This window comes from Notechis scutatus, chromosome 6, assembly GCF_049901735.1.
Source record: "Notechis scutatus isolate UNSWTSFEM ecotype Mainland chromosome 6, rNotScu1.2, whole genome shotgun sequence".
Taxonomy (NCBI): Eukaryota; Metazoa; Chordata; class Lepidosauria; order Squamata; family Elapidae; genus Notechis; species Notechis scutatus.
The window spans coordinates 37,413,549-37,425,592 of record NC_142014.1 but is presented as its reverse complement, the minus strand read 5'-3'; the positions used below and the strand labels follow the sequence as shown (position 1 = coordinate 37,425,592).

At 35.1% G+C, this 12,044-nt stretch overlaps 1 protein-coding gene across 2 annotated transcripts in view; it reads left to right on the top strand.

The window, feature by feature from the left end:
- The window catches only part of PTPRB (protein tyrosine phosphatase receptor type B), a 77,698-nt gene that overhangs the window by 30,321 nt on the left and 35,333 nt on the right, over nt 1-12,044 (top strand). For both annotated transcript variants that reach the window (XM_026667725.2, XM_026667726.2), the window contains 6 exons: nt 3,221-3,496; nt 3,874-4,131; nt 5,179-5,442; nt 6,130-6,399; nt 8,533-8,793; nt 10,754-11,020. In XM_026667725.2, coding sequence (XP_026523510.2) covers nt 3,221-3,496; nt 3,874-4,131; nt 5,179-5,442; nt 6,130-6,399; nt 8,533-8,793; nt 10,754-11,020 — 1,596 coding nt within the window. The remainder of the gene's footprint in view (nt 1-3,220; nt 3,497-3,873; nt 4,132-5,178; nt 5,443-6,129; nt 6,400-8,532; nt 8,794-10,753; nt 11,021-12,044) is intronic.

The following is a 12,044-nucleotide window of genomic DNA, read 5'->3' as shown; positions in this document are numbered from 1 at the left end:
CAGAATGTCTATTCTAATTTTTTGAAATCTAATATCAGAAAATCTTTGTTCCTTTTCTGATGGAGAGAGAGAGAAGGGCAACTAGGGACAGAGAGAAAGATGGAGAGGTAGATCATCAGCAGGAAAAGAAATAGTACAGTAGTAAAAGATAGAAACTTTCACTATCTGAACACAGTGATTGTGTGTGTGTGTGTGTGTGTGTGTGTGTGTGTATAAATTTTCATTTCCTGACTTTCTTGACAATACATTTACAACATGATTTACACTTAAATTAATATTTCAATTTGCCTTTTTCAATCTAGTGATATTAGAACTTATTTTAATATACTTGTATTTATAATTGTGCCCCATGACAAAAAAATTAAAAATTCTATGAGAATGAAGATTTCATTTAAGTTCTATATAATAACTTCAAAGTAGTCTGACTGTGTATATACAATAGCATTAACCAACATATTTTCTTTCAAGTCAATTTTCTGGAAAGATAAAGATTCTATACTAAATAAATTCTATATTATTAAAGTTTAAACAAACAAATACCAAATGCAAAATAAAAATTAAACTAAGAATAATGTCATGAAAGCATAGTGAATTTCTTTAAAACCATTACACAAAAGTGAAAATTAAAAGTTAACCAAGCTCATTTCTTGTGTACATCTTATTCTTCCTATAATATGTGCAACAAATTGTAAAATATCTTTATAGAAATATTTGATTTCTATAATATATCGCTTTTGGGCACTTGCCAGTCAAGAAGTTTGCAACAATGCAAATGGTTTTTAAGTGTTTGCTTCCAGACCAGAGTTTCAGGCCAGGCACTTCCCAAACTCATTGTTCCTTTGTTGTAGCGGATGTCCAAAGGACTGAGTGTTTTGTATTCTGAGCTAGATAGATTAGATAAAGACTGAATTTCTGAACTTCGCCTTCTACGCACGCAATCTTTTCATTTGCTTTAGGAGTTGAATCCCACCTCTAATTTGTCACTTGCAGATCTGTTTATGTTAAGAGCCAGGAGATTATTTTAGCATTCTTCTTGATCTATAGGTTCCAAAATTCAAAATATTTTATTTCTTCACTCCCTTAAAGTGGTTAATCATTTCTTTTGATCCAATGTCTACCAAAACTGAAAAACGCATGACCTCTTCAAAAAAACATTTTTTAAAAATCTTTTAATCTTATGGGAGAGAAAAGTAGATTGAGAGGTAACTTACATCCTCTCACCAAAACCAAGATTCAATATTTTTTTTTAATATTGCTGTTACGCCATTTAAAAGCAAAAAATGAAAAAGTTGTGTGAGAACCTTCAAAAATTACTAGGTCCGGTAGAAAGATTACTAGTCTGATTTTAGACTATTGACCATCTAGTGAGTAGTTTAAAAAATCCATAAGAGGAAGAACAAATGTATTCATCTGTCTGTCTGTCTATGCACTTACACACACCTACACACTCCTGCATACGATTTGTATGCTCTCTATTGCCTTAATGGCTATAAGCAACTTATAAGATACAGTGCAGTAAAAAGATGATGATAATGATGATGTAGTAATTGGTGTGGGAGGATTGTATGTTTACATATATATTTTCTTTATGAGCCCAATTAATCTCGGAATTATGTATTTATTTGATTGATTTGTATTCTTTTCACTTAGGAGCTAAAAGGGTGTATGTAAAACTTCCTTCTATTTTTCTCCCAGCAACAGCCTTGTGAGATAGATTGAGCTGAGAGACAACGACAGGCCCAAAGTCACCCAATGAGTCCCAAGTCTGAGGGTGTCCCTAATTTTGGGTCTCTTGTGCTGACTGTGGAAACCAAGGACAGTCAGTGGCTTACTATCTTGCACTGCAACAGTTCCACCACAAGGTTTACTACCAAGTTATGGAACAATGCATTGTTTTAGTAAGGATAAATCTAGGAGAAAAAGTTATATCTAGAAGGGGTACATATGGAGCCTCTGTGGCACAGTGGTTAGAGTGCAGTACTGCAAGCTACTTCTGCAGCCAGCTGCCTACAATTTGGCGGTTCAAATCCCACCAGGCTCAAGGTTGACTCAGCCTTCCATCCTTCTGAGGTGGGTAAAATGAGGACCCAAATTGTTGGGGGCAATATGCTGACTCTGTAAACCTCTTAGAGAGGGCTGTAAAGCACTATAAAGTGGTATATAAGTCTAAGTGCTATTGCTATAATGGGGAGAATACAGTACAAGGATGAGATCAGATTGGCTTTTTTGATGAATTTTGCTAGCCTCATCCAGTGAGGAGCACTTGCATCTCTCCTGAAGGGTTTTAATCTGGACTGTGATGTTCTCTGGATTGATAAAAGAAAACTCCTACACAAAAGCAGTGTAAGAGATAGCTGATGGGATTATATATTGGAAATACTCCTTCTGCATTTTGCCATTGTATATTCATACTTTGTATAGTAAGGAAGGAAGTGGATTTGAAAGACAACACATATTGTAGCTGCCTCTAAGTCATACTTTTTTCAACTAAAATATTTCAGAAAGCATTTAAATAAGTTTGATATTAACCAAAGCAGCACCTGGAAGTATTCTGTAACAGCACAGAATGTTACAGTGTATGATTGTCTTGTCAAACAGCTCTATTCTGATTCAATACAATGTCTTTTCCTCCTTTCCCCGGACTGTGGTCTCCTTGTGCAACCTACTGTGGTTCATATCCCTCTTTGTTTTATTGTGCAGCCTTGTCAAAGGACCAGCTGGCTGAGAACTGGGGCTCAGGCATAATCCCATCTTTGTATATTATATAGATGATCCTTGATGTAGAATAATTATTGTATTGTTTGTGCCATCCTTCATTCCTATCACTTGAAGAAGGAAGGCAGGAACAAAATTGTCTTCATTTAACATTTTAACTTAGTTTATAATTAAACTATTAATTTGATTGTAAGTATTTAGATCTAAATATGTACAAGCAAAAAGAAATTATAGATAAGATTGCAGCCTTTTAATTTTCTTAGTTTTAACAACTTAGTCTTTGTCACACCTTCTTTCTTCTAGATCTCAAATATCTCATACCTGCTGGTCTATCTTCTTTATTTGATATGTGGTTGAGCTCAGTTTAGATCTTGAATAAACAGCTAATCATACATTTATCTTACATATAAAAAGTATTCAGACAGTTGATGTGCTTTGAATTATAGGCTTTGCTAATTTGGTTTCTACCTTGTTTGCCTTGTTTTTGTTTGTTGGAAACTCACAGATCCATTGCCTCCTGCAAGATTTGAAATTAAGAAGGACAAAATTACAACTACCACTTTACAGGTTTGGTGGAGCCCATCCTTAGGGAAAGTGGATTGGTATGAGCTACAATTACTTAATGGCATCAAAAAGGTGGAAGAGATACTGGTTCCTGGAGGCATTTCTAGAAGTGATCAAATATTTGCCAGTCTCATCCCTGGCAATAAATACACAATCACCATCAAAGCAGTTGCTGGAAATAAAAAAAGCTCATCAGTTGAAATCAGTGGCTCGACTGGTAAGAATGCTGGTGAAAACAATATTATATTCACCAATATTATTTCACTTATACTCGTAATTTCTCTTCCCACAAAGAAAAGAGAACAAATGAGAATTCCTTAGACATAGAAGAATTTTGAAATGGTTTGTGAATAGCCATAAGACATTTGTGTGATCCATGGGATGGCAAATGATACTGATATCATTTTGTAAATAAGATGGCTTAAGTACTTGCAAGCATATGATTTAATTTTATTTAATTTAAATTGTATATTAACTTATTATAATTGAAATTAACATTAATTATAAATAAATGTTTCATTGAAATCTAATTAACTTCAGGCAGATACTTGCAGTATTCTTAATATAAGCTTTTCTTTTTCCTTCTTTTAACAGTTCCTTCACCGGTCAAAAATATCAAGATCTTGAGTAAGATGCAGTCATTCCATATTTCTTGGTTGCCAGGAGCTGGTCATGTAGATCAATACAGGCTGGTTTTGCAGGAGAAAGATATTCTAATTCAACAGATGAATCTAGAGAAAGATATTTTGTCATACAATTTTTCAGGATTAATACCGGGATGTCTATATAATTTGACAATTATTTCCAAGTCTCAGGGGATGGAGAACTATAATGTAAGACTAGTAAGAACTGGTAAGATTTTATAAATCTTTTCCTGAATAAGATACATAATTAAAGGATAAAATAAAGCCCCCTTTTTCAAAATAAAACACAGGTTTATTCATATAGATGTCTTTAAAATTAACTGCAATAGAATGTGGTGTATCGTAAGAAGTGCCTATGACTTTAATAGAAAAAAGTGGTTTAAGTCTTCAATTATTTCAAAATAAGAAGTCTTTATTCTAATTTAGAATATTTTATGCTACCACTAAGAATTGTTCCATTCCTCTCAGTTAAAGAGCTCCTAGATCTCAACAGGTATTTGTCAGAGTTTCAGTTTCATCAGACGGTGACCAGATGAGAGTAAATAAATATAATATAGTCAGAACTTCCATTTGTATATATAAAAGTAGATATCCAAGTGTATCTTGTCATTTTCATCAATGTTACTGTTTCTGTTTTAGAAACTTATAACTACTCCCAAAAAAAGCCAGATAATTTTGAGAGCAGTTAAATATTTAACACTTGTATTTCATTCAAAATTATATGCAATATAGAGTCTAAAGTTTACAACATTCAAAATGATAAGTGTGATTGAACTATGCGAGATGTTTTATGAATTGTTACATGATTCACAATGCTTTGATCAAAATACATAACTCTATGTCTAATCCTAAGCACTATACTGATGTCAAGCCAATGGAGCCTATAGACTATATACTCTTTATTACTCTGCCAGTATTAATAATAAAATTATTTCCAGCTCAAAATATTTTTATATAGAACTATAAGGATATGTAAAACTTACTGATTTGTAAATAAATCAATTCCAAATAAATCCATAATAGTCCATTCTCACTGTGATCATGCCAGATCTCCACCCTTGTTATTGTGAGATGGTTCAGTGGGGTCCAGAAGGAAATCCTTCAGTTTGCAAGCAGGAACTGAAGTTACACAGGAAATCACTGAACCACCCCAGAATAATATGTTGAAAAGTGAGTTTTGTACATGCTTACAACTCTGCTGCAAGTATTTGGTCTACTGTGCTTGGTAACTTATTTTTTAAACTCTTTTTAATAGCTCCAGCCAAAGTCTTAGATTTGATGGTAGCTAATGATGATAGTCTGGATACACTGAAAGTGTCATGGAAGAGGCCTTCAGGGAACCTTGATTTCTACAATGTCACCTTATTTCATCATGGGTCTTTTAAGGAAAGTAAAATTTTACAAGCACAAGTCACAGAGACTTATTTTGACAAGCTAATTTCTGGAAGTCTGTATGAAGTGAATGTCAATGCAATCAGTGGTGAATTATTCACCAAAGTGACAGCTCATGGAAGGACAAGTATGTTTCTAATTTTTCTAAGCACCTTCTAATCGGATCAGTACTTTGATTTTTTTTTTGTGCCAATTGTTCTCTGGAAAGTAAATACTATGGGTTTGATTTAGATTACAGTTACTACTTATTTCAAAAGGAAATATTAATTAGTAAATCTTGAACTAAATATATGTAAAAGATTGTAGTATTCCCGAGATACAATATTTTCATTTGTTATCAAAATTATTGTTTGTCTGCTTATAGTCTTATCTAATTTGTTCACCATTCACCATAAAAGTATAATGATATTATAAGTGAAATAGAGCACAGTTAAAGGGGATGACTGCTGAAATGAATGATACTTAAAATTCTCACTATAAATCCTAAATCCAGCTATTCTTCTCTAGCTATATCCCCAACTGCAAATGGAGAACCAGAATATATCTAGCAGGAAGAATCTGTGTTGTAGATAGGAAAAAAGGTTCCTCACCCCTTCTCAGGTGGTGATTCTATCCTGCCAATGTGTTGCAAATCTTGCATTATATAGCCACAGGATTTTATGTCACAAATTGGACTTAAAGCAATTAGACATTTAGCAGTAGGAAGCAACTGAATTAATGAATGCTAATAGAATAACAATTTAAGGAAGAAGTATTTATTCTATGAGAAACCAGTTCCCTTTTATCTGTTATCATTTTGCATTCTGTGTTTCAGTTCCCCAAGAAGTTTCAGAATTGAAAGTAGACAGCATGGGCTGGTTGAGATGTCTGAAAGTAAGTTGGCTTCCCCCCACGGGAGACTGGGATAAATACCGTATTTTACTGTTTGACCGCTCTACATTACTGCTGAATATTACGCTGGAGAAAGTTAAAAGAGAATACATTGTCAAGGATTTAGGGCTCGTTCCTGGAAGACAATATGAGGTGGTTGTTGCTGTAGAAAGTGGAGGCTTACAGAATAAAGCCCACTGCAAAGGCAGAACAGGTGAGAAAATGGTTGGTTTGGGTTGATTTTTTTCCTATTATAGCCAGCAGAAATATTGAAAATTTAAAAAGAGTTTGTATGAAATGAGATTATGGAATACAAATACTACTTTTATTTGAAGGGACTGTGAAGTACATAAAAATATTTGAGACATATTACTTTAAGTCAATTAAAGGAAGGCAGTTGACTCTGAAATAAGCAATTGCTGTGGGTAGAAAGTTAAGAACTCCAATTTTACAAAAAGGAAGGGAGTAGTCTGGAAAACAAAAGATAGGAGGGTGTATAAGAAGACCAGGGTCAGAAACCCTGCCTTATCTTACACCTCGTGTTGATTGTTTTTCCTGCTACACCCTCACTTTTAATCCTTTAGACTTTATACACATTTTGACTTTTTGACATTATACTTTTTGTAATTATAAAGTGCAGATTATTATGGGTTACAGAAATGTGCCATTCCTGAACAAAAGTGGAGTGTTGCAATGGAAACAGATATATTTGTGATCAGACCTTTTATTGCTTTTTTTTAAATCTGACACGTGAAAACTTAATTCATCATATATCTAATTGAGTCAATCACTCAATTAGAGTGACACTCAGTATCTCCTTATCACTGTTTCTAATTATACAGCCACATTAAATATGTCAAAAAGCATGGGAGTACTTCTTATAGTAGGAGTACTAGAAGGCTCCATGATATCATAACACAGGAGTATCTTTGTATTCATTAAGAGGGGTTCCATAACCATGTATAACAATATGGAAAAGACCTTCAAAGAGACTTGGCAAAGAGACACTGCCAAAAGAATGGTCAGATAAGAGAAAGCATAATTCTGCAAGTGGATAGTGGGTGAGGCAAGAGGTTCAGAAGAGATGCTCCTTGCACTTTTAAGGGGAAAATGCAGTGGATTCTATTTTCAGACTTGCACTGTGGTTTCAAGAAGGGCTTTGATCTCATGGCCTCATGGGCTGAACTAGACAGAAATCACAAATAGGTAAGGTAATTCTACTTTATTGTAAACCCAGAATCACAGAATCTTACAAGCTTGAAAGTACAGCCCTCTATTTTGTCTGTTTTTCATTGCCAGAAACTGGGGGAGGCGTGTCTTTTCAGAACCTCTTGCCCCAACCATGATCCAGTTGCTGGCTATGCTGTCTCTTACTGCCCATTCTCTTGGCAGCATCTCTTTAGCTAATCTCCCAAGGTCTTTCCACATACTATTATGCCATGAGATCAAAGCCCTTCTCTGTGTGCATTATCTCTTTCTATATGAATGGAAAAATGCATGGTTTTGATCATATAGTCATAACCGATTTTTTTATTGCTTCTGTGGATGCTCCCTGTTATAATGGCTTGGCTCTGTATAGCTTGCCTACTGCAACTAATCAGACTTTAGGGGATGTATTGTTAAGTCATTAATTCTGGCCATTTCCTTTGATTTGGTGTTTAAAATAGATCATTTGGTTATATATCACCACAGCAGGACTGACTAGGTAGAGTTGGTGTGTGTATTCATAACTAAGTCTTTTGAGGGCTAATTTACCTTCTCCTCTCTAGGATTAGTTGAATGGGGTCATTTACTTTTATTGGTGTTTCCACAACATCCTAATTATCCTTCCCCATTGATTTAGTTTTTTGGAGGAACAAAGCCACTGTGGTTTCAAGAATAAATGCTCAATTTGTTCAATAGTTTCATCAGAATAAAGACAACTCCCACAAGCCTTCTCCTCAGTTTGAAATCTCTCAATAAATGTCAAATTCTAAATAATATAGCTCAGTGGCAGATGGAATAGAACTATGCTCAGCACTTAAAGCATACCTCTTCTAACACCAGCTCAGGAGTTTGCAGACACAAACAGAGAAATTTAAAGAAATTTAAAATAACACATTGGCTTGAAAAATTAGCACTATAAGCAGGCTCACTTAGGAAGGAAATGCTTTTTGCTTATGAGTAATGTCATAGCTCAGTTGGTAGACAACACACATAAAGTCATTTTCAACCATAGCATTACAACTAGCTGTATCTGTAATGTGTTTCTTCACATTTTTTATCAAAGCAGCATCACAACTCCTTTTCAAAATGTAGCTGCGCATAAAACATCAATATTGTGAAGGGATTTCTTTTTCTCCCACAGCTCCACAGCCAGTTCTTCAGCTTCGTGTGAAGCATGCTAATGAATCATCTCTAACAATCATGTGGGCAACCCCTCAGTCTGACTGGGATCACTATGTGGTTTCACTGGGACACCGGTCCCTCACAATCGTTAACAGGGCTCTGGCTAAGGAAGCCAAAGAGTTCACTTACACTGATCTGTCTCCTGGACGAAAGTACACTGCTAATGTCACCACCATAAGTGGGGATTTGAGTAACTGGACATCAATTGTGGGTCATACAGGTACCATACTATCGACATCTTATTGGTTCTGTTTTTTAAAATAACTAAATAAGTACCTTTTCTCAGTCATTGTTTTTCAAACTTCATATCTTCTATAAACCAGAAATTATGTCTACTCAGAATATACACAATCCTGAAGACCTAGATTTGATCCAAAGACGTGTATAGATCATAGACCAGAACTGGGACCAGCAACTTGGTGGTTAAATGAAATTGTGATTGTGTTTATGTCCTTACTTCAGTTTTCCTGGTCTATGCTTTATAGACCTGAAATGATCTCGTAAATGTGAAAGTTGGTCATAAACTTTTCCCATCACCATTGCAACCCTGAATAGTTGCTAATTGAGGCAGTCTCTAAATAAGGACTATGTCTATCTAGCATACTGTTCCCATTGTAGGCAACCAGATGTTTGCAGGATTCTTGCAAGCAGAGCAGGAGGCAAAGCACTTCCAATTTTGTTTATCAGCCTGGTGCTTCTGATGTTGGAGATAAATGTCTAGCCATCACAAGTAGCCCCTGATGAGTTGATGCTTTATGAATTTGTCACTTTAAAGCAATTCAGTTGGCAGCTATCACTACACCATGTGGTAGTGAATCAAATCTATATCATCTTACTCACTTTTTTTTGCCTCTAAAGGCATACCAATATGGTAACATTTCCCTAGAAAGGAATTACTTTAGAACCAATCAGTTTCCTTGCCTTTTTCTGCACTTTTTGTAGCAGTCCAATAGTTAGTTTCTATATCTAGAATTCTGAGAATTGTAATACCTGGGATCTATATGAAGGTTTTACAATATTAGCAGCTTGGTTTTGCACATGGGATATGTTTTTATAGCATTTGTTTGATATGTTGATATTGTCCTTGAACTGTCACAATTGCAATATCTCTGTCTTGGTCAATTTTTGCCAATAAGATATAAACACAGATATACAACATTAAGAGTTTTGCTCCCGTGCACACCACGGTTTGCTTGTTTACACTGAACTCTAATTGCATCCCGTTACATATTCCTTCATTTTGAAGAGGTCATTTTGCAAATTTTTCACCACTACTTTTTTTAACCTTCCCTAATTGGTGGTTTTGTGTGCAAATACAATCACCTTAGTCCTCACCCATGACTTCCTTATTTATTAAATTATAAAATTCCATTTATTGCAAACTGCACTATTTGCATATTCCATTGTAATAACTGTATACTTATTCTTACATCTGCTTCTTTAACTACTTTCTGCCCATAAGCAGGTCTGTCCTCTTATGCTGTGACTTTTATTTAAGAATTCTTGGTGAAAAACTTCATTGAAAGGTTTTTGAAGCTGCAAGTAAACTATATTCATTGGATCATGCTATCCATTTGATTTTTGGAAATTTTTACAGGATGCCTTGCATCAAGATGGCATTTTCATTGGTAAATGTAGACTCCATTTGAACATATGACCATGTACAAGTACTCCTCGACTTATCACAATTCATTTAGTCACCAGTGAAAGTTACAGTAGCACTGAAAAAAGTAACTTATGGCTATCTTTCACATTTACAACCATTGCAACATTCCCGTGGTCATGTAATCAAAATTCATATTCTTGGCCACCAACCTGTATATATGATGGTTGCAATGTCCCATGGTCATGCGATCAACTTTTGAGACCTTCTGACAAGCAATGGGAAAGCCAGATTCGTTTTAGAACCATGCTACTAATCAATTGCAGTGATTCACTTAACAACTGCAACAAGAAATGCCATAAAATGGGACAAAATTCACTTAACAAATGTCTCACTTAGCAACATAAATTTTGGGCTCAATTGTGTTCGCAAGTCAAGGACTACCTGTATTTTACTAATTTATTGATACCAACCATGCTTTTAAGAACCTCTTTGTCGATTTCACTGGTATGATTTTGAACTTTTATGTAAATATAAACCATAATTTCATTCGTTAACCATAATGCTAATCTTTCAGTTCCAGCACAAGTGATGAGCTTAAATGTAGCAAACCAAGGAAAAACCAACAGTCTATTCACCAACTGGATAAGGCCAAAAGGAGATGTAGATTCATACCAAGTGTTGGTCATTCATGAAAATGTTGTCATAAAAAATGAGACAGTTCCCAGTGATACCAATAAATATCACTTCCAATCCTTAAAACCTGGAGGACTCTATTCAGTGGTTGTTACCACCATTAGTGGAGGAATATCTTCCAGACAAGTGATTGCTGAAGGAAGAACAGGTAGGTAGATAATGTATACATTTATTCATGAGTGAATATGTTAAAATGATTGTATCATGTCTGTCCTTCAGAGAGGAAATCAAATCAGCAATACTTTAAAATAGTGGTCAGGTGGCTTCCGACTTATTTGTCTGGGTAAAAGCTGCTTTATTGGACTTGAGTAGGAGGCTAGCAAGTCAAACAATGTCTGGAAAAGTGACTGGACTGGCAAATAAAAAATATCTCTGGGGAAAAAAAGGCAATGGAAATCAATTCCATATTGCTCCGTATTTGAATCCATTAAATCATCAGGAATAAATGTCAACTGAAATAATAGCGAGTTCTTGGAGACTAAAATATGCAATGGTGGTTGTGGAGGAAGTGACGATGATAACTGAAAATGCCTTCTTCTTAACGAAAAATATTCCTCGATTCTGCAATGTGCTAGAACAGCCATCTCTAGCTTGGTGCCCAATAATCATGCTGACTTGGGGTTTAGGAACTGGCGATATGTCTGGTGACAGTTGGTTGAATAACATTTGAGAGGTTGTGGTTTGCTTTACAAGGCTAAGGAATCTGAAGCATCCTCAAATGGAGCATAGAGTGAGGTAAGAAAAAGAAAGCTTTATTTTTTTCTTGAAAGATAAAATAAAATGTGAGTATAATTGCAGGTCAATAGCCAGTTTGATGTAGCAGTTAAGGTACTGGAGTAAAAATTGATACATTCTGAATTCTAGTTCTTCCTTAGGCATGAAGCCAGGCAGTGATCTTCAGCTAGTCACTTCTCAACCCTAAGAAATGGGCAGTAGCAAACGTCTTCTGAAATCTTGTCTTGAACACTGCAGGGATTTGTCCTGCCAGTCAGCAGAAGTCAACATTGATTTCAAGGCAATCTCTCTTCCCACCCTCACGCCCCCACCCCAAAAAAAAACCCGATTAAATTAATTTTTCAGGTCTTCTGAAAATTCACCTGATCACACTAATTGAAACTGTTTTCTTTGGATTGACATTTTTCACTATTTTCAAATTAAAATAATGAAAGATT